General features: G+C 47.2%; 1 protein-coding gene across 8 annotated transcripts in view; it reads left to right on the forward strand.

Annotated features, from left to right (window-relative positions):
* ENTPD1 (ectonucleoside triphosphate diphosphohydrolase 1) overlaps positions 1-25,497 on the forward strand; it is a 48,529-nt gene that overhangs the window by 14,612 nt on the left and 8,420 nt on the right. For 5 of the 8 annotated variants that reach the window (XM_074591923.1, XM_074591924.1, XM_074591922.1 and 2 more), the window contains 3 exons: positions 22,758-22,891; positions 23,295-23,412; positions 24,641-24,791. In XM_074591923.1, coding sequence (XP_074448024.1) covers positions 22,758-22,891; positions 23,295-23,412; positions 24,641-24,791 — 403 coding nt within the window. Of the gene's footprint in view, positions 1-8,868; positions 9,350-11,364; positions 11,419-20,113; positions 20,387-22,757; positions 22,892-23,294; positions 23,413-24,640; positions 24,792-25,497 lie in introns of those variants that run through there. The other 3 variants (XM_074591927.1, XM_074591930.1, XM_074591926.1) reach the window with 3 other exon arrangements.

Below are 25,497 nucleotides of genomic sequence, written 5' to 3' on the forward strand. Positions count from 1 at the left end.
ATACGGTCCGTCTTCTCTACGGCTGACAGTGTGCGGGGCTCTAAAACACAAAGCAGGAACTTGGACAAATAGGCAAGAAGCAGTAAACTGGAAAAAGACCTGGGCAGAAACTTAGCCATTAAATTGACTGAGCAGCTTAGGAATTCCCGCTATTTTCCCACTACTTTGATTTTTCTCTTGTTCAGGATCAGGTGGAAGTCTCTCATTTATCATTATTATGACAACAGGGAATCAAAATGTGATTCTTTTTTCTTTTCTTGGAATAAATAAAATGGTAAGCTACACCTCTCCATGTTTTTAACTTCATAGAATGTAACAAATGGCATTTGAGTGGAATAAGCATTTTCTCAGTCTGACGTACATCAACATTTAAAGCGAAGACTGGCAGAAAGAGAAGGTTAGCTCATTAGTTTATGCAGTCATGTGTGAAGCTGGAAATTTAGAAATAATTTGCCTCTGCTGAGGAGGGAGATAAGAATAGCTTTGAAACCAGTCTTTAAAAAGTTTCATTCCAAAAATGAAATGTAATGCATGAACAGAGATGCTTTTCTAGTGAGGTGTGGAATCACAGGGAAGAAACTTAGATGATGAGAACTGATTTAGCAAAGAGGACCAAATGAGCCTTCTTTTAGAAAGTGGGATTTTAAAAAGACAGAAGGAAACTGAAGAAAACAGACAGTTAGCGCTCGAGCTGATTGCAGAAGAGGTGGTGGTGGTGCCAGAACCGGCTGACCTGCAGAAAATGCAAGTCGTCTTGCAAGTGCCTAATGAAAATTGGTGCAATGAATAGCAAGAAACCGCATTTCGTGTGTGTGGGAGAAGAAAACACGAGGCAGTGTTTTTGAAAACGCCTCTCGCAGTATGTCTTCCAGAGGCAGCAATCAATAGTTTCAGCACGGGGGAGTCCAGGACGGGCAGCATCTCTCAGCTGCTGGGAAAGTCTCCACCTTGAGATGAGGCACGAATGCACACAGAGGGCATGTCCTTTCATCAGAAAGGAATTATTAGGGAGTGTTGCAGTGTCCTGGGAGTCTTGCCCACAGGGGCTGTAACAAACAGGTTTGAAATGCGACTCTTCAGTTTTAAGAAGCCAGTATTTTGAATATTGATACCGTCAGCTCTACCTTGAAATTTGGATTAATATGCTAACACAGCCAAGGAAGAAATTCTGCTTGGGGTGCTACAGAGCAACAGATTGTATCAGCGATCAGTACAAACACCTTCTTGGGCAGAAAGTGTGGAAGTCTGAAAAAGATGGAGGGGGGGCTTCAGTCTAGGGAAAGCATGATACTGATCTCATGCAGACAGCAGTAAAAAGCAGTAAACCTTCTAAAACATATCAATTTTAACATAAAATATAGTGAACTGAACAAGAGGTAGTAACTCTGGTTTGGAGCTCTATATACATGACGAATTAATCACAGCTGTCAGACGACTGCTCTCTTCGGACCAGTGATTGTTCCAGTATAGAAGGGTAATAAAGCAAAATCTAATTGGGAAAAAAAAAAAAGGAATGTGAATGAAGATTGCAAATTTAAAGAATACATACCGACCAGCGCTCCAAAAACAAGAATGAGGATGACGGGCTAGTTCATTCAGGCGGTGAAGGCGACAAATAGAAGTTAACACAAATAAATGGAAAGGAAATGGAGAAAGAGGAAATGGAGAACATCTGATAGAAAATGCAGGCTGTGAGTTGCAGAAGATTATTTAGAGATGGTAAAGATGTCAGGAGAAAGTCTAAAGTTAGCAGGACCAAGCACAATTCAAAGGAGACATTCTGTGTGCCTTAGGAACAAAATGATGCATATCTAGCAATTGCATAATCATTATGGAGGTGGAGAGGGTAAGACTTTAATGATGATGCAGAAAAAAACCCCACAGAAGTGCTGGTTAAATAATTTTCAACATTTGGGGGAAAAATAAATTCTGACATGAAGGAATATTTCATGGAAGTATTATAACGAAGTAGCCCGTTTTGTAGATTTATGGTTTTTTGGTGAAAAAAGTTTTATAACAATTCGAAATTAAATGTGCCAAATACTTAGTGAGAAGATCTATGCTCAACAATGTTAATTTTCAACAAACCAGAGAAGAACATGAGGGATAGCCCAGGCAATGGGAAGGATGTTTTTGTTGACCCAATATCCCAGCAGTATGATGGTCAGTAGCCTGGAGAACTGTTGCCAATTTAGTTTGACATCAGTTCTATCTAAATTACTGGATAGATCTCCCCAGTAATCAAGCCTTAATAGCCAGTTTGATCATATTCTGTTGTTTTTGTAGAGGATAAGACTTAACAAAGTAGCTTTCAGAACAATGTTGTTGTAGAAATGGGTAGTACTGCCTGAACAGGTAATGGGAACAAATACATCAAAAAGGAAATCCCAGATGGAAGCAAGCCTGTGAGTTCATGCGGTCCCCTCAAGCGAGCTTATTAATCTGCATCCTAGAATGGAGATAGTCCCACCTGCAAGAGTCTGCAGCAAGAACTTCAAGGAATGTGTTCCTTATGGTTTTGGAACTCGGCTAGAGAATGCATTAATAAGGGAGGGGCAGGGGTGAATATTTCAAGTACTGACGGACCTCTTCATGTGTCCTTGCTTTCTTGAAGGCTTTTTCTGTTTACAAAGTCAGTCAGCTGACTTAACAAAACAGATGTCAGACAAGCCTGACGTGATTCTCATTTGGGAAAAAACAGGCTGCATTTTGTCTTATGTGTGTTATCACTATTAACGTGCTCTTCTTGATTTATTTCTTCAAATGAGGCTGGAGGCGCATCAAAGTTTGGGGCGGGTGGAGGGGGGGGGATGACGACTATTCTTAAAAATTGAGTGAATATTGAATAAATCTGGGCTGTAAGTTAAGGGACTCCTAAAGCCTGACTTCCCTGATGGTTAGGAACCACCTCACAAAAGGGGAACTGGAAGAACTAATCTCCCTGTTTGGTACTTGATAGCCACGGGGTGGATTACGAGTGTAGGACTGGGAAGGCAACAGGTCCTTTATCTGATCTGTTTTCCAGCTCATTATTTGCACTTGTTTTATTTTTCAGAGATGACAAATGTGGTTGAAAACAGTAAATATTCATATCTCCCATGTTTAAACTTCTCCACAGCAATAGATGCGTTTCAGCTGTTGTTCTGATTACAGAAGCCTCCCTATGACTCTCCGGCATCCACTAATGGATTAAGACCTGGATAACAACAGACCTCAAAAATAGTTATCAAAGGAAACAATCATTAAACAGCTGTGTTTTCAGAGGTATTCTGGAAGAGGCCTGATGGCATTAGGCAGTTTCAATAATGATCTAAAAAGTATAAAATCATTGCTGATTTACAGATGGAGTTTGTCAGCGCTAGGAGGACCAGTACAAATACCAATTAAGTCAGAGGAAAAAGTCTAAGGAAGCCAAGAGTGGTTGGAAACATAAAGAGCAAATAATAGGCTTCAAGCCAAGCTTGTAAAAGCACAGCTAATGCAGCTTCGGGAGGAAAATTGGACATTCAAATCCTGAATAGGCTAGAAAAATGTCCAGAAAAAATATGCAGAGAGGTGTGCGTGTGTGTATGTATGTGACAACCATAACTCATAGTTTGTTTGCTTTGTAAAGCAAACTTTTTTTTGTTCGGGAGAAAGTTGCCTTCTAGTCAACCCTATTGTGACCACTGCAACCCGTGTGTGCTTCTTGACTTGTAATTACCAGAAATACATATAAAACCCTCAAGGAATTTTTCAAGGAGAAAGAATGAACGTAAGAGGCTGGACACCTGAAAAGGGGAAGGGTTACAAAAGCTGTAATAATGGCTAATCCTTTCGGCCTTTCCTAAGTTGTATAACTGGCTTAGTATGGTGCAAAAATATCAAGCTTGGTCACACTTCTTCTTTTCCTAAGACGTCTTTGCACCTTTAGCACCTGTGGAGTTGGGAGCAACTAGCAAACCCGATTGTGGGGTTAACCACCCCCGGGCTGGGTATTTTGTACCTTCTTATTAGCCCAGTGTTCAGTGACAGTGTTCCATGGAGCTGGATCTGGTTTGAAATGCGAGATAAGAACCAGGTCCTCAGCTTGGAAATGATCTGTTCAGGGTGGCTAGGATGTGGTTACTGACAGAAGTGTTTAGGCTGAACTTTGGGGTGACGTGAATGATACTGAGGTGACTTTGGAGAGTCAACCCATAAGGGATTAGGATTGCTTGAGACCGATCAAACTTAAACTTGTAAAATTCCAGATCATCTTCACAAGAGAAGCACCCCTGTTGGTTTTCTGAAAGAGGAGTTAGGTGGGACCATTTCTTAAATTGTGTTTTCTTATGGTATTGTCAGCTAGATGTGAGAAGTGGCTTCATCTCTCAGCTCAGTGGAAACTTCCCTTCCCTGAGGAGAGCTGGAGTTTTATCTATCGCAGGTGCTTCCATCAGCATTTCTTAGCCACAGAGCTGCTGCCAGTATGCTTGCATGGAGAGCAGCAGAGCCTAAGGGTGTGCTGCTACAGCCGGTGTAATTTCACATAAATCTGTGCTGCTGAAAGAGAAGAGAGAAGGCGCCTCTCCTTGTCCCCAGCCTTGTTCTTTTTTTTTTGCAGTAACTTTCAGCTTGTCTGGCTTGAAAGCCAACACCAGCCCAAGTGAGAGAACAGAAGGAGGCGAGGGTAAAAGTCACTCGGATTAAAGTTATTGGGGAGGGCTTCACTGTAAGGCAAGGAAAGACACAAAAACAGCCCTGTGCTCTGAAACAGTGCTGCATTAGCAGTACAAATGAAGAAATGAGTTAAGGGAAAAAGTGTGAGAGACCAGATGGGAGGGAACAGAGTCGGCTAAGTGCACACTGAACAAATTCATCTGCTCACGTCCTCTCGTGCGTTCGCTCCCCCCAAATGCGGCTGGAAGGATCTGTTTCCCAGCCTGCTCTTTGGGCTCCTCGTCCCTCTGTCCCTTGTGCAGCGCTGGCTGTTCTCGTTCAAGGGCGGTGTAGGCAGTGTAGCAGTCACTGCTGTCACTACTCTGTCAGTGCTCAGCCACCACCAGCAATGCTACAGCTCTGCCTGTTACAGTTCGTGTCTGAACCCTTTTGGGCTCTTCACTGTTCCCTTCCAGCTTGGGAAGAGCTTCCCGTGAGGATCTGCACGGGATCTGCAGAGATCACTCTCTGCCTTCACACTGCCTTTCGAATTCCCCTTGTAATGTCAACATCCTTTGTAGGCAGTGATTAATCTTCTGGTATGAGGAGACACGTGCCCATCAGTCTGACCCGCACTGTCCCATGCTCCCTTGTGACCTTCATCCAGCTGTACGCGACGTCTCTTCTGCCCAAGAAGTAACCCGTACGGGGTGGCTGGATGGTTTACAGGCTGGCACTCGCACCTCTGAGCGAGCGTTTCCATTTTGCATAAGTAGAAGTCAAAGGCTCCTAGTTCGGTTTGTATTCTCCCCTCTGTTTCTCGTCCTCTTGAGAATGCTTGCCCTGATCGTATAGGGTGGTGAATGCCAGATTGTTCCTGGGGAGGAGGATAAAAAGAAAACAGACCTATTTTTACAAGGGAATGAGAATTAGCTTGTTTGGGGTTTTTTTTCATTAACTATCTGCAATCTCTCAGCCAAAGCTCAAACTGGAACTAGCCTTTGAGCTGCCTGAAAAGGTGAATCAGCAGCTCAGGACGCAGAAACCACTTCAACCCCTCAGTCAGCTCTCAGCACTTTTGCACTGGGCTCGGCGGGCTCTTGAGACAGCGGTGGAGCAGCAGGAACTGCCACTACAGCTGCTGTGGTTTCTAACGTTCACTAATGGTGACACTGCAGCTGGGGGCAGGGGAGGCACCAGACTCTGTACCTTCCTGCCCGGGCTGTTGCGAGAAGGGGGAAGATTTCTCCCAAAAGTGAGGGGTGGAGGGAATTTGGAGACCCTGCAGCACAGCCGATGGGAGGGGAGCATCCCTGGTGGATGGCAAAGCCCAGGGAGCAGGCATGCAGAAGATGGAGCTCCTATACGGAGCGTGGGCTTGGTGGTGGGGACAGGTGATGGAGCGGGATGTGTTCCTCTGCTGAAAACTGTCCCTTCCTCCTACCTGCTCCTTGCCAGAATGGCCAGCTCTTGCCAGGGAGCACATCTGCTCTTGGCCAGCCTGTAGCTGCCGGCTCCAGCTGCTTTGTGGGAAACACACTGGAAATCTGCAATTTTGCCTTGTATTGAGTGTGCTCAATAAGTTGATCTACAGCTTCTATAGATTTTAGTCTTGCTTTCCTGAAATAGTATAGGAAGCTTGCTGTTTGTCAGCTTTGTCTGCGACTGCAGTAAACGCAATACCAGCTGAAGCTGAAAAGAACTTTATTCTGGTAAATCTAGCGGTCAGGTTCTTGTTTACAAGACCTAGAAATACTGTTGTGACAAAAAGCATGAAAGCCATAAAGAAAACAAGAAAAGAATGTTCCAGCAGTGTTGTTTAGGATTTATTCTGTCATTAGCCAGAGACAATTAAGACCTAATTTTGAAATGAATCAGTCGCAAGTTTAATTTAGCAAGTGGTTTTAACACATGAAGCCGGGTTGAGCTACATCTGCCCTGCCTGGTGAAAAGGACAGTCAGTCCTTTCCCACACTGCACTCGTGGCTGTGTCAGCCTGACCAGAGAACTTAACCCATCAAATGTAGCCCGGTTAAAAAAAAAAAAAAAAAGAAGAAGAAGAAGAAAAAAATATATATATAAAAATTAGAAAAGGAATCTGCATTTGTACAAGCTCAAGGTAGAACTATGGCAAGAGACAGAGAGACAGAGTTAGGATAGTCCCTTTTTGTGGCAGAGCAAACAGAGTTAAGCCAACCGGGAAGCTAAACCTTTGCACTTCATCTTAAAAATAGTGGTTTACAACAGAAGCTGGCCCCATGCTATGAACTCCTTGTTAAAGACAGTAATTTTGCAGTTGCTTTTTAGGTTACAAAGCGTGTCTCAGCTCCAGAGACTAGTAATTTCTCTACCAATTTAAGGACCTTCTAGTGTTGCGGCCACTTGGTGTCTCTGAGAATGCTAACTGCATCCTATAAGCCTTGCTGGGAATAGATGCCTTTCTCTAAATAGGGATCTCAGAGAGCCTCTTCTGCCCATTTACTTCTGGGGAGACTGCAAGCGTAAATTTACATTGTAATCTACTCTAAATCGCATCTCTCAATTTTTGTGTGGTGTAGCAGTTAGTCTTTATGTTTACTGGCATTTCATAGAGATTATATATAACGCAGCAGGACTGCTGTTAGGTAATTCCTAGCTCCTTCATAAAAAGTAGGAAACTCTTACTTTACTGGTTTCTCCTACCTCCACCCCTGAAGTCAGACTGCGGGGAGGAAACACAAGGAATGCCTTCTTTCCTGCTACGGAGCTCCGCTGCCTCTGTTCCTCTTTTCCAGCATGTTTCTCCTAACCTAAATGACATTTTCCATTTTTCCCACATTTTTAAAGTGGTAGCAGAACTAGATGGATCTTGTAGTATGAGTTGCGTGTGTACTTTACTAGACCAATAATCTCCAAGTTGCTATGAGTCTGGCAGAACATGAGAAAACATAACAAAATGACGAAAGATGCATTTAAGAGTAGTTGTAGCCAAAGCGTGCTGCTTTTTCCTTGGACCCTGGGAACGCTGCCTCTCTGCGGGAGGGAACGTGCTGCGGGCCCTGGTTCCTGAGAGCTTCCCAGGCGAGCGGATGAGGTGGTCCAGGGGACAGAGCATCAGGCTGGCTATTTGCTGCTGTCTTGTGCTTTTCCATCACCTGGGGAAACGGGGCTGATGGTGCTGACCTCTGTAAACTGCTTGGCAGTACATGGCGGGGGAAAGCACTGTGACAAATATAAACGTTACGATTTGTTATTAGGGAAAGGCTGATGTTCAACAGACAGAAAAGTATGATGGTTGGCTCCAGCATTACCTGTTTGGTATGAGCTCCCCGTATGTTGTGGGCAGACAGCGCTGCTGGGAGCTGGAGTCAGCTGTGAAAGCCACAGAGTCGCAGGGAGCCTGGGAATAGCGGGGAAGTGGTGAGACGGTCCTGGCCTTGCTCGGTGTCTGTGTGCTGAGAGGAGGCTGCCACATGAGCATGGGAAAATGCGTGCGCACAAAAGCCTCCTTGTGCGTCTTGTGGTTCTGCTGTGGGATAATCGCAGCGCTCCTGTCTCACCAGGAGCTTCATGGGGGAAGCTGAGGTTAATGCCAGCCTTGCCCTGCGAGCCTGGGTGTACGAATGCTACCAGGTCTGCACTACACTGGTGACAATGGTCTCAGCCCCTGCTGTGACAGGGAGCTGCTCAGCACGTGACAGGCTGAAAACAGCTCCAGCTCTAACATTGTCACAGAGATCTTGGGTGTAAACTGTTTAAAGTCCCTCGTGGTGAGTCTGGTAGTGACACCCAGGGACAGGCTGCATTGTTCCTCTCTGGGACATCAGCATCCTCTCATTGCCAGCAGACGGCCGCTGGTGCTGCGCTCGTGTGTGATGTGCCCGGAGCTCTCTGCAGGAGACCCGGCTGCATCCAAGCAGCAGAGCTGCATGCAGGAGCAGACCCCAGACCAGCCCTAAAATCTGCTTTCTTTGCCGTTGTTAGGGTCCCCTGTAACCTAACCAAGCCACCTAACCTAACCTTTTCACAGCCACAGTGACAGCCCGTGAAACAAAGGTCCATGAACACTGTGCCCGTGGCAGGCATGCAGCTGAAGAAGCAGAAACACTACAATTGGCCTGAAGGAAATACGGATGGAAGTGTGTGTGTGTGAGAGAGAGAGAGAGGACTAGAAGAAGCAACAGAGCAAGTGTTAAAAGAAATGGTCTGTATTGATAACCAAGGATGTGACCAACCACACTAAAACTGAGTAAACGCTGACAAATGTGGTGTTTGTGACAAGCCAGTTAGCCTGCACCCTGATAAGCCTCACCCGGATGGCTTGTCAGAAGAAGGCATGGGTGCTGATAAAGCCCCTGTGCAGATGACTCCTTGGGGAAAAAACTGTGCTCCAATAACAGAAGGATGACAGCAAGGTCGCAGCACATCCCGTGTGCAAGTCTTCCTCCTCCTCCTCTCCCAGCAGGAAGGCAGGCCATGGGAACTAAGGCACTCAAAATGAGGAGAAAAAAAAGGCACTGAGCAGCCACCTGTCTTAGGGCTCTCGGGGGACGAGGTAAGAGAGGTTTCAAGGCAAAGGAATCATGCTGTAGTAACTGCTAGCTCCTAAAGATGGCAAAAGACTTGCTCAAAAATTGATAGCTTGCCATTGAAGGGGAACCCAAGAGATGCGATGAGGACTTGGCATCTGGCACCCGTGGTCCCACCTCACACAGGATCCTGCCGGAGCGCCTGGGCGAGCTCGGTGCCTGTGAGTATGCGGGGAGTGAGTGTGGGTGAGAAAATGAGTGCAATGGAACACTTACTACCTTCCTGTTGCATAAGGTCTTGCGCTGTTGCTACATTAATTTCCTGTATCATAGCTACGTTACAAGCTACTCCATTCTTAAATGAGAAAAAGATGCGAAACCTTTGTTTATAACTGGTAAGCTCAGCAGAGTTTAAGAAGTTTTTGCGTTGGCATCATCAGTGGTACAAAAACATAATGGGGTCCAAATCGAGCTGCAGGAGCTGTGTGAAAATTATTGGGCAAAAGTATCGGACAAAACAAAACAGGAGGGCTAGGAAAGTTGTTGGATGCCTTCAGTGATGGAAAGTGCAAAGCTGAAACTACTCACCAGCCTTGTGCCTTCGCCGTTGCCACCCAAAATAAGTTGACTTCCCGTGTGTCTGTGTAAAGGGTGAGCAGATCGTGGCCCGGGAGGAGACCCACTGATGAGAGTCATCTGAACAAGAGGGATGTGGGAGCCCAGCCAGTTTATAAATGGATTTTAAAGCTAGGACTGCCACATCTGCTCTGAGGAGACAGCCCCACAGATTTCTCTCTGCAGATTTACTGTACAGCTCCTATTTCTCCTTCAGCCTGCTAAGCCCTCACTTCCATACTTCACATCTCTTTAAGTGAGCCCCCACCTCTTTGGGATCAAATCCTGCTTTCAATTAGCGTTATTGTCCTTACGAGTATCTGAAGTTTCAGTTATTTTTCTCATGTTTGTCGTTTTCCAAGTTTTATTGTTTCCTGTGTAGGATGGTGGTTTCCATAGATACCCTGGACATTATTTATCTATCCTCCCTGGATGTGCAGTTCCTCCCAATGAATTACAGTGCAGTTTGCCACTTCTGCATGAGGCCTTTGCTCCTTCGTCCTTATCAGTGCTACACTGAGCATTTTAATGCTGCTGTTCTAACATGTCTTGTCATCTTGATATGTTGCCTTGTGCTCTTATATGGCTTTCAGTCCACATGATAGAGCTCCTATCCCAGCCAGTTTTAAATTAAAAAACGGTACATTGCGTGTCTATTTTAGGATTTTGTACTGATAATTGTTGGAAACTTTAGCTCAGCTTTTCTCTGCTATGGGTAACTGTTAAACAGAACAGCGTTTTGTTATTTTTGTTCTCCTTCCCCCCTTGAGAAATGTTATCAAAGGAAAAAGTCTGGCAAAGTATTCAGGATTGGTATGGTACTGCCTGAGAGGTCAGCTAGCACCGACTGGTATTGTTTGAGACAGCTCTTGCATGAGTTTTCTCTTTATCCTGTTTCTACCTTCTCCCAGAGGAAAACATATGTCCTGGATTGTAGAGGGGGATGCTAATGTGAGTCACTGTTTGGTATTTAGTGGTGAGAAAGTTCACCACTATCACTCTTCCCAAATCCTAGCAGAAGCCAAGAAAAATCTGGCCGCAGCATAAGTTAGAGCTTTCTTCTTCAGGGCTATTCTGCCCTTATCAGGCTATTTACTGCACAAGTGGGGCTGTTCAGCTGATTCAGCATCAGAAGAAGCGATGCCAGGCCACACTTAAGGAATTACAAAGGAGACTATTAGAGTCACAAGTTTTCTCTTTAGCTGATTTATAAATGGATTTGTTTTCTTTCTTGCTCCTTTGTCCCAGAGCTGTTAATAAATAACCTTTTCAATGCCCAGCTCCTGCAGGAGACATGAGGAAAGAAGCCTGTGCTCGTGTGAACTCGCTGCAAGCGCCGCAGCTGGGCTGGGGATCCTGCGGTTGGAAGGTGGGCTCTGGCTTGAACTTGGGACCTCCTGTAGCCAGAGGGAGAACGGCGCTCAGAGAGGCCGGGAAACGCCGCGGTGGCAGGGAAGCAGCAGAACCTGTAGCTGCTTTTTGCCTGGGCCCAGGTTTGCTGCCCATTCCTGCTGCTGAGGGGCTGTGCTCATCTTAACAGAGCCAGCCGGCGGCTCTTTTCCATGCGAGAAATCCATCCCCTTTGCTGGAGTGGCTGTATCACAAGCTTGTCACTTCTTCAGCTGAAGTCGGCTTTTGTTGGCTTTTGACAGTGGAGGGTGATTTCTGTGACCCGGTAAGCCTCTTTGGACACACAGGTTAGAGCCTGGAGCAGAAGGCTGGAGGCAAGCGTTATAGAAGAGCTTGGGACTTCCGTGCTTGCACCTCCGTGCTGGGAAGGGAGAGCAGCTCCTGCTCTTGCTCCTCTGGGGGAGATCTGTAATGTCCCTGGGCTGGGTCCAGTCCTGGGTGCAGCCTCTGCAGATGCCTGGGGGCTGCTCGGTCACCCAGGAATGACGGTGGTTTAATGCCTCCGCAGCAGCCCCATGTGCACACAGACGGGGTAGCTCGGGCACTTGACAGGAGGACGGGTTGCTGTAACCATCCCTTGTCCTTGTTACCACTCTGTGCTACCGCTTCCCGCAGCAGCTTGCCGTGGATTTCAAGTTGTAGGAACTGCAGCTGTAACTGCGACTCTTATACAGGAGGCTGTGTTTTGATACTGTATTTTTCTACCAGTTTTTGAGAAGTATTGGTAAAGAGTTTCCTTTTTTATATATATATAAAAGCTGCCTTATCGAAAATGTTTTGTGTTTGTATTTTGAACTATTTGAGGCAAGGACTTTTGGGGGGGTGGAAGGGGGCAGAGAGTAATGAAGACGTACAAATCGAAGGCCAAACTACAGTTTGATTATAAATGGGTTTCCTTTTCTGAGCTTAATTCTCCCCGGGATTCACTGCACGTCCTGGTAATAAGTAATGTGAACTTTAGAGATTAATAACATGCTGTGCCAGCCCATTCATCCAGCAAAACTCCTTTGCTCTTTTGTTCCATGTCCGCATGAGGCTCCAGCCTTTGCAAGGTGCTCTTCTGACCGTGCAAATTTATATTCCTATTTAACTTATTACCTTTGTAACCTCCAAGAAGTATTTCTTCTCTTACACTCGGGAACTTTGTCAAGGCCTGTGCCCCGCGACAGGCTTTGGTCCCATGTTCCTTCCCATTGGTTGTCCCGAAAAATACCACAGGGTAATTTGTTTCCTGCTATTTGAAATGGAAATTGTAGCAGCATGAGGAACAGAGCGTGATATTCATGCCAAATATCATGAGCTGAATTCTCCTCATGGTTTGTGGGAATCCTGGTTATGAAAGCTGACCTCTGAGAAATCAGTATATTTTTCCGCAAAGCCTAGACAGTGGATGCGCTCCTCAGCAGGAGACAGAAACCATTCCAGCTGTTCCTTGTCCAGTGCTCTGCAGTGAGGAAGGGAGACATCGGTGCTGACAGCTGGAGGTACGGGGGCAGATCTGGAAACGTTTTAACTAGAGAGCTATCTTTTTTATACATGCAGTCTTAACCTTGGCTTACTGAAAGGAGGCAGCGGGGCTGCTGCCCTGCCTGGATAGCAAGAGGCCCTTCGCTTCAACTGCTAGAATTAGTTGCAAAGGGAAGGTCCCTACAGTTTTCTCTGCGGCAAGTGGGTGCTATGCATGTTAAGGGAAGAAAAACTCACTGGGCATCTTGCAGGCCTGAGATACGCTCCTTTAAAAGAGCAAACACCGGGGCTGGAAATCATATTTGCAAGGGGTGTCAAAATCCAGGTGCGGGCAAAATCCCAGGCACAGGTGAGCACCGCGGCGGTCCCCAGCGTACGCGCTTGCACGGGGGGCTGCCGGGGAATGGGCATCTCCTCTCCCTCCGCATCCATGGCCTCGTCGTCCGGGGGCTTTGCCTGTGGCTCCGCTGATGCTGCACCAGCCCGGGACAGTGTTTGTGCTTCTGCAGTCGGTCTCCAATGGGAAGTGAAACTTCAGGAGAAAAGCCGGTTGCTTTGCTGTGCAGAAATACGCAGGAAGGTCAGGTTCCCCCTGGCCACGGCAGCGCGGGCGGATGCTCTGTTTGCTCACATGCGGCCCTTTGGGCAGCCATGTTGTAATGTGGAAGCTGGGGAAGTGAGCCCCTGAAAGCAGCAGTGTTGCTCAACGTACAAGGCAATCCCAGGAATCTACGATTCAGAGAAAAATGTCCTTGAGACATGGCAAGGGGCTTGCCGCCTCCTTCAAGGCAGGAGATGTCAGCGGAGAGGGCATATGGGGATGAAGGGATTGAAAGCAGCCCTGCTGAGAAGGACTTGAGGGTACTGGTGGATGAGAAGCTCAACATGAGACAACAACATGTACTCGCAGCCCAGAAAGCCAACCGTATCCCAGCCTGCATCGAAAGCAGTGTGGCCAGCAGGTCGAGGGAGGTGATTCTCCCCCTCTGCTCCGCTCTGGTGAGATCCAGCCTGGAGTACTGCATCCAGCTCTGGAGCTCTCAGCACAGGAAAGACATGGACCTGTTGGAGCGAGTCGAGAGGAGGGCCACGAAGATGATCAGAGGGCTGGAGCACTTCTGCTATGAGGACAGGCTGAGAGAGCTGGGGTTTTTCAGCCTGGAGAAGGGAAGGCTCCAGGGAGACCTTGTTGTGGCCTTTCATCACTTAAAGGGGGCTTATAAGAAAGATGGGGACAGACTTTTTAGCAGGGCCTGTTGTGATACAACGAGGGGTAGTGGTTTTAAACTGAAAGAGAGTGGATTTAGAGTAGATATAAGGAAGACATTTTTTACAATGAGGGTGGTGAAGCACTGGAACAGGTTGCCCGGAGAGGTGGCAGATGCCCCATCCCTGGAAACACTCAAGGTCAGGTTGGACGGGGCTCTGAGCAACCTGGTCTAGTTGAAAATGTCCCTGCTCATTGCAGGGGGGTTGGACTAGGTGTCCCTTCCAACCTGAAGCATTCTGTGATTCCGTGACGCTGCTGTAAGCGCCAGGCACAGGGCGCGCTGTGGGTGGCGAGGGGTTGGGATGCGTTTTCTCTGTGGTTGTTCCCCCTGCCAGAACCTCCTGTTGGGGGGTAGCAGTATTTACAGTGCTCAGAACTTTGTGTTTTCCAGGAAGTTTCTAAACTTGCTGACCCAACATGGGTGTTGAAGGAGGGAACAGCTGTTGTGGAGGCTATTTCCTCTCTTTTTTGCCATGGCAATTTCTGCATCCCCCTGGTGCGGGTGGCCGATGGGCCACAGGGAAGGGTGGGCTGTACTGGGTTCGTGATGTGACTCACACATCACCAATCTTCCTATTAAAGCAGTGCCCCTGCTGTATTTAACAGCAACAATAATTAAGCAGTCGTACACAACAGCTGCCTGGGGCTGAACTGGGAACAAGCGACCAAAGCTGTAAAGGTTAGTGCCCATTACCAGCCAGGATGCCGCCAGCAGAGAAGGGTGTGACTGTCTGTACAGGGATGAGGAAAGATGATATGATGGTGGATTTTAGTGAATGACAGGGTAATGCCTCAAAACCGAGGGTGACCATCTCATAATTTGCAATGCATTACTTCCAGCACAAGGGAGATGTATATTGGCCCCAATCCTGACAGAGAAAAAAACATTGCTATGACAGTTACAAATTATTATACAAGTAATGTACACTTACTCTTTTTCAACAAATAACATCTAGTAGCTCTTAAAAGAAGTGATTTCCCAAACTTAAAAATACTTGAGGTGAGTCAGCTAAAATATGCAGATAGGAATGCTAATCAGAAGCAGCCTATTCAGTCCTTATTTTATTTCCCAAAAGCCTTAATCCAACAGTCAAGAGTTATGCTAATTTGAAAAATAATAACATCTCTAAAAGATGCATATTTAGGGGGAAAAGGGAAGCTGCAATTAATGCAAATTTAAAGTTGGAAAGCATAGAAGATGGTCAAAAGAAGCATAAGGAAAAAATTATGTCTAGACATTTAAGAAGAGCAAAGTAGAATTTAAAGATATTAAGTACTAAAGGAAGCCTAGCAGCGCCATTGGCCCATTGCAAGTCAGCCTATTAGAACTGTCAACAATAACAAAACTGAAAAGGTGTCAGTGCTTGATGCTGCTTTTATTTTTTTTTCATTTGATGTGAAAGCAAATGTCTTCCCATCATGTGATAGCCAAATATATTCAAGCAATAACTTAGGTGATAAGCTGGGGTGGTGGGTGGGGGGGGAGCCGTCTTGAACTCACTGGATATTTTCTGATGAATCGTCAAGCTTTGTGGGTAATGGCAATAAATCTTCTCCAGTTAAAATAGAGCTTTGATGGGCTGATAGCAAATTAGTACCAGAAGTTGCCTGGTAGGAGACTGATGTAACTAATAACAGTTGTGTCTTCTGATTTGAAAACCTCTTTGATGTGTGAATCCTAAAGAAATGAGTACAAATAGGATACAGGCTTAGAAGCCCAGTAAACATCATAGAAATGTGAAAATTAACTGTCTAAAGGTCAGTGTGTCAGTGGGATCCTGCCACTTGTTGGTTGTATTTGAGGATACTGAGTATGTTGGTCTGACTCCTGGGATGTAAGTGAGAAGAATATCTTCCGATAGACTATTTAATGAACAGGCATTGGGAAAGTTTTGGCAGGGATGGCGTGTAATGACAGGGAGAAGGGCTGTGATGCAGGGATGGGAGGGGGTGGGATTGCCTTGCAGAGCAGCCGGGGAGGCTGAGCAGCGCACCCAGCGCTGCCGGGCACCGTGGGAAGGTCCCTGACAGGGGAATCGGCTTTGTGCACAGGGTGAATGGGGGATTTGTTGGTGGGGCAGCCCGTGTTGCAGGGACTCCTGCCCAGAACCCCCCGGACATCACCCCTCCAGCAGTAAATCCACGCCACAGGGCCATGGGACTGCCCCAAGCACAAAGCCCCTCTGTGCTGCCCACTCCTTTGTGTCCCTCTCTTGCTGCTGCTGCTGCTCGGCTTTTGCAGCCTCTAGCACCCTCCAGCTCTTCAGGATTGCCACATGCTTTTTCTTTTTCCCAGGAAAACAGGGCTTCTCCAATGTTTCCTGGGTCGTATCCAAGTCATGACTCTAAAAGCAGCAAAAGGATGAGGTGCTCCCACCCCAAGTGATGTTGTGCATCTGGATAGCAAATAGCAGGGTGGTTGCCATGGCTGAATTAGGTCTGGATGCAACCTGAAGCATTGCGGGGGGAAAGGAGAGAACAGATATATTCAAATGCAGCTCTGTCCCGTGAGGGGAGCATACGCATTGCTTTGGCCTTTGCTAACAGCATGGCTTATGACTGCATCGCCCTTTTCTTGCTAACTCCTTGCCTTCTGACCCGAGGAAACAGCTGGGAGAAAGTCCAGGAGCCATCCCTGCCCTGAGGCAGCTTCAGCTACGGCAGCGCTGGCAGATAGAGACTTGATTTGGCTGAAGACAGCTAACGTGTCTCCCTTGCTCTTCTCTTTCTAAACTAAACAACCCAATTCCTTCAATCTTTCCTCATAGGTCAAGTTTTTCAGACTTCTCATCTTTCTTCTTGTTCTCTTCTGGAGTTTCTCCAAGTGGCCTATATCTTTCCTAAAAGGCAGCATCCAAAATTGGTCATAGAACTTCCTAGGAGGCTTTACCAGCGTTAGATGGAGGGAAGGATTACTGCAAACTGCTGTAGCTGCAAAAATGTTTTCTCTGGAAGTGCTACTTAACCGATTGCTCACCATGCCCTCTTTGGGTGGTGGCTATTTTATAAATGGCATATTTGCTTTTGTCCTTACTGAAGCGAGTTGGATGTTTTCCCTAGGCTCTCCCCTATTTATCAAATTTATTTTAAATTCCAGTCCTATGTGTCAGTGTGCTTTTGCTCCCAACTTGGTATTGTCGCAGATATAACAGGCGCACTCTTTACTCCATCTTCCGGCTCACTAACACGTGGCACGGACTAGTTCAAGGCCTCTGCCCGGCTGCATAGTCTGGGGTCCGCTGGGGTTTGAGACGCGTAGGGCTGTGTGATTTCAAAGTATCAAATGTCTCTGAAAGGCAGCATCCAAAAAAAAAAACGTATTACATTGTTTGGATTATCAATCTCGCTGACATTTCAGTGTTTGTACTTCAGCACTTCTAAGTATTTAATCTGGAAAAACATAATCCGGTAAATGCGTATTTATAACTGTGTATAGCGCCACAAGGAGGGCCAGAGATCACGCCAGTATTTAGGCCATGATCTTTGCCATATAAATAATTAAAACTTGGAGCAGAGCCTGACACACTTTTCCACCTAACAGCTGTAAAAACTGATGTAAAATCCTGATCTAGAGCTTGAATTCTAATTTCAACATGTTCGGTGTCTTTCTCTGATATTTCGAAGTAAAATCTTTAAACCAAATCAACTCAGTTATTGCATATGTGCCTGTATGTATATTCTAAGACAAAGCTGAGCATCTCACCAGCCTAAGAAAAAGCTGTTACAGTATTTTGGCCTGAAACAGGTGGTTTACGTTATTTTGCAGCAAAATATTAGGTAATTTGGACAAGAGCATGTTTGAATGGTGGGTTTAAGGAGGACGGAGCCAGGCTCTTTTCAGTGGTTCCCAGCGACAGGACAAGGGGCAATGGGCACAAGCTGGAACATAGGAAGTTCCGTTCAAATACACGGAAAAACTTCTTTACGGTGAGGGTGACAGAGCACTGGAACAGGCTGCCCAGGGAGGTTGTGGAGTCCCCTTCTCTGGAGATTTTCAAGACCCGCCTGGATGCAGCCCTGAGGGATGTGCTTTAGGCAATCCTGCTCTAGCAGGGGAGTTGGACTAGATGATCTCTAGAGGTCCCTTCCAACTCTGAAGATTCCGTGATTCCGTGATTCCGTGAATGAAAAGGGCGGGTGAAGAATGAGTAAGCAGTCAGATGGGGACAGAGAAAGTTTCAGAAGAGGGCTGACAAATGAAGCCATGTGGCTCTTTTGAGTGTTTATGGGCTCAGATGCGTGGTTGCGGTGAGTGCGAGGGCAGGCGTGCCTCTTAGCCAGCGGGCCTCAAAACCTGCTGCAAGTTCAGCAACCTCCCCGAGCGTGCAGTTCAGCTTGACAAACTTCATCACTACCAAAAGCTCATTTTCCCTCAGCAGGAGGTTAATGTGTGTCCCCCCCATCCACCTTGAACAGCAGCACTGACCGCCCCCATCCCCTTTCCCTGCGGTCAGAACTTCACAGGCACGAGTTCTTGCAGTGAACAAAGGTGCACAGGCTGCACGTTGGGCTCCCTGCTGACCCGGATCATGTTCAGCTGCAGGCACTTGCCCTGAGGGATGCTCCTTCTGCCCAAGCTGCCCACCCTGTGCCACAGAGGCGGTCACAGGCACTGGATGTGTTCAGGCTGCTGAGGGACTCAGGCACCCTTCAGCCATGGGCTCCTCCGCTATTCCAGCTGGCAGGCAGGCAGGCAAGTCATTGCTCCTTGCTTTAAAAATACGGTGGCATCTGACTCATTTCGATCCATACTGTTCCCAGTTTTTCAGTCTTTAAGCACGCGTGTTTCCCTTTGTGATGGGTCACAATTCAGTGGCTTCTCAGCACTGCGCTGCATCTCTCTGATATGTTTAGGTTCAGGAGCTCCACAGACTACATTCCCATTTGCTTGGGTACGTGATAGCGTGAGCATCCAGCAGCCCTCCCCCAAAGCCTGGACGTGTGCTTCGGAAACGAGAGATTGGAGAGACTCCCAACAGACTGCAGCAGCAACGTGGGTGATCAGCAGCAGAGGTAGCTGCCAGCTGATGGGCAGGATTCGTAAGGCGCCGGCTTATTCTCTGTCGTCACTCCAAGCCTCGTGGGCAGCAGGCAATGTGTCTTGGAACTCCCTTTGCTTACAGCATGCAGCAGGGCTAGTTTAATGAAATGTGATGAAGTGTGGGTTTGCTGGGATTGCATAGGAGAGGTGCTGGGTTGACTTAGCACTGGCCGTGATGGCAGAGCATCGTGTGTCTGAGGTAGGACGTGAGGTAGAGCGATGGCCTTGCAGTACAGCCTCTGGCGGTCCCTTCGGTAACAGGCTGAGCGTGAGCATCCAAAGGAAAGAGCAAACATCAACTGTAGCTGTTGTGCTAAGCCAGAGCATACAACAGTATTTGTGTTTATTAGAGATGATGTGTCTGAGCTGAGCATGGCTTTGGACTATGCACGGCATCTCTCCTCTTCTGCTTGACAGTCCTAATTTCAGTCCTTAAGCCAGCCTTAGCCTCTTCTTATTGCATCTCTAAAAGCAGCTGGTTGCCTGATTCCTGCTAACATTTGTTGCCAAGTCTTGTTTGGTGAGAAGGGAGTTGGGAGGTGGGCAGCCTTGGCTGTGAGTGACATCTCCTGGCGTGCAGAGCTGCCAGTGACTTAGCGTGATGTTGGCTGGAAGAGTAGTTTCCTATTTGTCTTGAGGCTCTGGAAGACACTGAGGACAATCCTGCTTCCTCGCCTTCACGCAGAGCTGCCTCCCACGCTGGCGTGGTCCTTCCTGGGCAATTCACCGAGAGCAACAGGGTTTCTGCAGCAAAAGTGCTGTTAGCTGGAGCGGCTGCCAGCGTCGTTCTCAGTCGATAGCTAACTCAGAGGCAGAAGGGATATTAAAGCTGTTTATGTTCTGGGATCTGCACCAATCACGGGATGGAACCAGTGGTAGCCCCAACAAAAAAAAGGCCAAGGAGACCAAAATTAGAAAGAGGGCGAGCTGCCTGAGCAGCTGGGCGGTGCTCCAGCATCTGGAGAGTCCTTAATGCCTGTGCAGCCAGGCAGGGCTCCCGCACCAGGCACCTCTGAGCTCTGGGTGGGCAAGAAGAAAAGCGGCATCATTTCTATGCCTACTTACAGCCTTACGTGATGTTTTTATCGCCATTTAAGAGTGGGAAGTATGGGAGAAAGAGTGGAGATCTGTCTCTGTTGGGGTTCCGGCTGGGCGCAGAGGCAGAAGATCACGCCTGCCTAAACTTTAGCTGAGGGAAACGGCTGATGGAAGAAAAGTCCTGGCAATCAGAAGTGCTGGGTGTCGAGTACTGCCCCGCTTGGTGGAGACTGAGGAGTGTTTGCATGGCATTTAGCGACATGAACGTGGGGTGCAAAGGAACTGGAGGAGTCTAGGGAATAAGTTAAATTTTTAGCCACTGCAGAACTTGTAATTATGCCTAGAGCTGATGGAGGTAACCGAGTGTGCAGAAAAGGGAACTTGTTCAAATACCCCACCTTTCTGAGTAAATGGCAGGTGAGTTTTATTTTAATTACATTGAATTCTTTATCTGGATTTGCAATGTTGTGGTCTGGGTTTGGGGTTTTTTTTAAATAATCAAGGATTCAAGTCTGTTTGGAAGGTTATTGCTTTGCTGGGATACCTTCTGGATTGTGCTTATAATTTTGTACCTTTTCTTGTATGAAACATTTAAATAAAATGCTGCTTGGTAGCATTAGAGATCACACAGATGGATGCTCCGGTATGGGATACAGCAATGAAATCACATATCTATAACCCCCAGAGGCCTGAAAAGTGCTCATGATACTGAGCTAAAATGCAAGCAAAAGTCATGTTCAGTGTTAAGGAAATAATGTGCCTTGGAAAAAAATGACTAATCTCAGGTTGCAGGTGGGATGCAGACAATTATCGTTATGCCTCTGCCTACAGACAAGGGATTTCTACAGCTGTTGATTGGGGTGGTCCATCACAGTGAGAAAATCGTTCCTGCTTTGCTGCTAATGCTGCTACTTTCAGAGTGTGGCTGCTGCAAAGATACAGCAGGCAGAGAACACTCATCACAACAGGAAGTTTGAAAATCTTAGAAATGATGCAAAGTCACCCATGCTTCATTCCTATGACGGTAAACACCCAACAAAGCCGTTAGTGGCTGCCTCTAGGCGAGATGTTAGAGTGAGGGTGGCAATAATTACGTGGATGTGCTGCGCAACTGTCAGCAGCAGTTTCAGTTTTCAAGCCTGCTTAGCTTCAGATCTATAGTGTGCAGCTGATTTTACATTACAGCATCTGGTTTTATTCATTTTTCTAGTGCTAAAATAATTTTTGTTCGACAGACGTGCTCAGTGCTATCATAACCTGAGCCAACTGCTCTCTCCAATAAGAAGAAAGTCTCCCAGGCGTCATGCTTTTGCTGTTTCTAATCACTTCAGGCCATGAGTTCTGGGGCCTTTTTGAATAAAGCTGTATAAAATGCATTCTTACCTCCTACTGTCTGGTATGTGCACTAGACTATTTTTTTAAGCTGCATTCTTGGAGATATTGGCAAGCGTGCTGTGCCTCTAACGGGCACTCACAAAATGCGAGCGTAACGAGCTTCCAAATCTCAGAGTTAGCCGCAGCAGATTTACACATGAGCGCGACGAGAGGGAGCACAGAGCTCCGGGTCAGCATTTAGGCTTCCAATAGAAGCCTGCCTGGAGATCTTCAAAACAAGTTCTCTTGGCACTCTTAGGTTCCATTTTCTCTAGGTAGGTGGGAAGACATTATCTGTCTACAGATTTCCAGAGATGAATTGCTTCTTTTCAGTTGGGCTAACTTCTGAAAATAACGCTAGGATTTGGGGTCATTTGTAAGGTTGGGTAACGCTTGGTATAGTTCTGGCGCCTGGGACCACCTTTCACCTTTCCACCAAAGCAGGAACATATAAAATAGCATCATGCTAGCCACTAACCAATGCAGGTATACATATATTGGTTCTGAAAGCTCAAATGACATAGTGGTTGTGAATTATTTCTGTCAGCCGTAAGTGGCCTTTTTTACAGAATTCTCCTGCTAACCATGTATTTCAAGCCACAAAAATCTGAGTTTGTTGGATGGGTCATGCCAAATATATCAGCAATAGTTAAGGAATCAGATTGGTACATGTTTTGCAAAGTGTGTGGGTTTTAACCATATTATGCCAATTGTGCAATTGCGGGCTATTCATAATTTACTGGTCTTGTGAGAAGTGGCATCAAAAATCTCCATACGAAATCTTACATACCCAGTGGGGTGCAGATCATATTTTCTATATAGCATTGCCAAGGTGCGGGACAGCATTGCTTGGGCTGACTAAATGCGTTACCAGTGACAAGGATGTTATAAATTGTTATAAGCGTTGTAAAAAAACTGAAGCACAAAGTATACTAGGACAAAATGTCACAGGGGTTAAAGCTTTGGGTTCCCCAAGGTTACGCCGTTTATATATTAGGAGTCAGTTCTTTCAGCGTCTCAGGGATTATTAAGCCAAATGCAGAGCTATAGAAGAAGTTGGTGTTTGCCCCATACAGATGCTTTTGCTATATGGTTGCTCAGTCACCTGCAGGTAGCTCAAGGACAGGCTAACTATAAGCTGAAGTCCTTCTCTTGAAGTCCTCCGTCATCACCACCTGGCACAGGGCAGCCCATGGAGAAGTGGCACAGCCCGTGAGAGCAGGTCTGCAGGACACCAGGGCTGAGCTCAGCCTCTAAAAAATTGCGCATGAGGACACGGAGCAGGAGATTGGAGTAGTGATGGGCAAAGGCAGATGCTTCACAGTGGAAAGGGATTGCAGGAATGTGCCTGAAGAGCTTTGGCGTGTGAGGTAAGATGGGCTACTGGGATACTAACATCCTTTCTCTGCTCTAGTCACAGGTACCAAACCAAAGATGTCCCAGACTAGAAAGATTCTACTCATCCTGGGTTTCCTCTCTACTTTGGCTGTAATTGCTTTAATTGCTGTAGCAGTGACCCAAAACAAGCCACTTCCGAAGAATATAAAGGTATTACGAGCTGGGACTCTTACGGGAAAATAAGCCAAGCTGGGTGCTTAGGCGTGCATAGTCCTCCAGGATGTGTTGCTGCCCTTGCTGGGCCTGGCTAACCTCTCTTTCTGGCTCCATGCACCTCAACATCTCATTTTACATCTTCATGGTAAAGACAGATATGGCTTTTTTTTTTTATAGAAAGGGGATCATTTCCTAAGTAAACAGGCCCAGTTTTGCTGCTTCTCTGCTCTTATATCCTTTGATGGAAACTTTGCACTGAAGCCCTGCTGAGAAGAGTAATGACACAGCATGTTCCCAGAGTGGCTGTTCGTTTCTGGTCCCCCCATGTGTGGGGACCAGCGCACACCGTGTCTGGTTCGGTGCCTTGGGTGCAATGATGGCTCTGTTTTGCCCACAGTATGGGATTGTGCTGGATGCGGGGTCGTCCCACACTAACCTGTACGTGTACGAGTGGCCAGCAGAGAAGGAGAATGACACTGGGGTGGTGCAGCAGGTGGAGGTGTGTAAAGTCGAAGGTAAGAGCAAAGGGAGCTGTGGAAGGGGCATGGGATGAAGAAGAGATAATGCAATCAAAGGTTGGCAGGGGAGAGACCAGGAGGAAGAGGCCAACAGTGAAAGCAGTGTTAGATTTGTGAGCTAATCTATATCCCACCGCTTCCCACGGGGAGCTGTATGTGCCTGACCTCCCTGGGAGGAAAGCTGGATCCACTTCTTCCCTTGTTTTTAGGATGCTTGGAAATAAGTACTTTTTGGAAAGAGCTACACCAAAGAATGTACTCAAATAAATAAAATGTCTGTATGCACCCTTGCTGAAGTGGTCAGGCAGCGAGTGCGGAGGGCACGATTTGCTCTTTTTCAAGGCTTCTGGGCAAGCTAAGCACTGGGCTTGTGGGCCAAGGATGCTCAACTTATGCATGTCATGGTTTATTTTTTATTCTGTTTAATTGCTGTGTAGATATTGTATGGTTTAGGAAGGCATAACTGAAGCCCAGAGATGCACATGAGAAGGAAAAGAGTAGACCATCATGGATCGCGGCACACTGCGGGGAGGAGAGGTGTTGTCAGAGGCTGCCTGGCATCTTTTCAGGCCTGTCTGCAGCACAGGGGAGAGCCATGCTGTTACTGAGCTGCTGCGATGGCTGCTCGGTGCCTGGAGCATGCCGTGCCACGAGCAGCACGCTGAGCATACGGCGACCTGGAGCAAACGTAGACTGGGTTTCCCTGCTGCCCATGCAGGCCCTGGTGTCCTGGGGCAGTCCATTGACCAGGGGACACATGGCAGGGAGGAACAATGAATTTTTCTTTGGGTTAGCACAAAAGGGGATAGCTGCAAAACACTTAGTGCTGTCATGTGTGCATACAAAACAGAAACAAATGACAGCATCTTCCCCCGGAGGACCCAGCCTAGTGAAGGATGCGGATCCAGGGTACACCTAGGCAGAAGCAGAGATGAGTCTGCAGATGTCCAGGACGTGCTAAGCAGATAGTCTGTCTCACTGCATCCCTCAGCACTAGTTCATAACCTGCTTTTCGGAGAGCAGGTGGCAGATGCTGGGCACTGTGGCTGTCCCTGTGTGCATTGGGCTTAGTTGGTGCTGTAGGGTTTCTAAAACTCCTTAAAAATGGGGTGGTTGAATCTGATGTTGCCGCCTGTGATAGCGGTATGGTTTAACATGACTGCTCGTGATGGCACTCTGGGGTTACGCTTAACTTTGAGCAACGAAGCGTCCTTATTTCTTGCAGGCCCTGGGATCTCAGGTTACGCCCATGCCACGGAGAAGGCAGGTCCCTCTCTGGCACAGTGCCTACGACAAGCAGAAGAGGTGATTCCCTCAAAGCAGCACCAAGAGACACCCGTCTACCTCGGAGCAACCGCCGGCATGCGGCTTCTCAGGTACTGCAGGGCTTGTCCCCTTCTCCTGCAGCACTGCGCCTGGGACCGCCATGGATGCTCAGTGGGGGCCTCTTGGGCCAAGTCCTTGGAAATGCTGCCAGCTCACACTCTGCCCAGACACTGTCTTCTGCCACTGGCCTCTCTGAGCCCCGAGTCTCCCTGGGCTCCTCCCCTACTTGCCCAGCAGGTCCATTTCCACTCACTCCAACCTTCCATCATCTCCAGCACCCACATGCAGTGCAGAGACAACGATTGCCCAAGCTGATGCTCAGGGGATGCTCAGACATCCCCCATATCAAGGGGATGCTCAGACATCCCCACAGTCTGGTATTAAGCCTGACACATTTTTGAGCCCAACCATGTTGTGACTCCCCACCTACCTTGACTCAGCCCAAGACCATCAGAGCTAAGGTCACTTCATAGTCATATCCTCCTTTAATTCCAATTTGTGATTTTCATGGGGGTGCCCCAGATCTCTTGCCTGGTTGGGACAGGGAGCTGATCTTGTGTATGTATTGCCTGGGAAATCTCCCTGGGGATACCAGAGGGCATGGATTTCTTCTGTAATGGTGATGGTGAAGTGTGAGAGAAATCTCCATCGTGCAATCCCTAATCCCTACCAGGGCATGTGCCCCAGGAGAATGAGCGCTGTGGTCTCTGCTCCAGGTACCGCTCTCAGCTGCGGGGTCTGTTAGTGTCAGAGCTG

The sequence above is a fragment of the Larus michahellis genome, chromosome 6 (assembly GCF_964199755.1).
Source record: "Larus michahellis chromosome 6, bLarMic1.1, whole genome shotgun sequence".
NCBI classification, from domain to species: Eukaryota; Metazoa; Chordata; class Aves; order Charadriiformes; family Laridae; genus Larus; species Larus michahellis.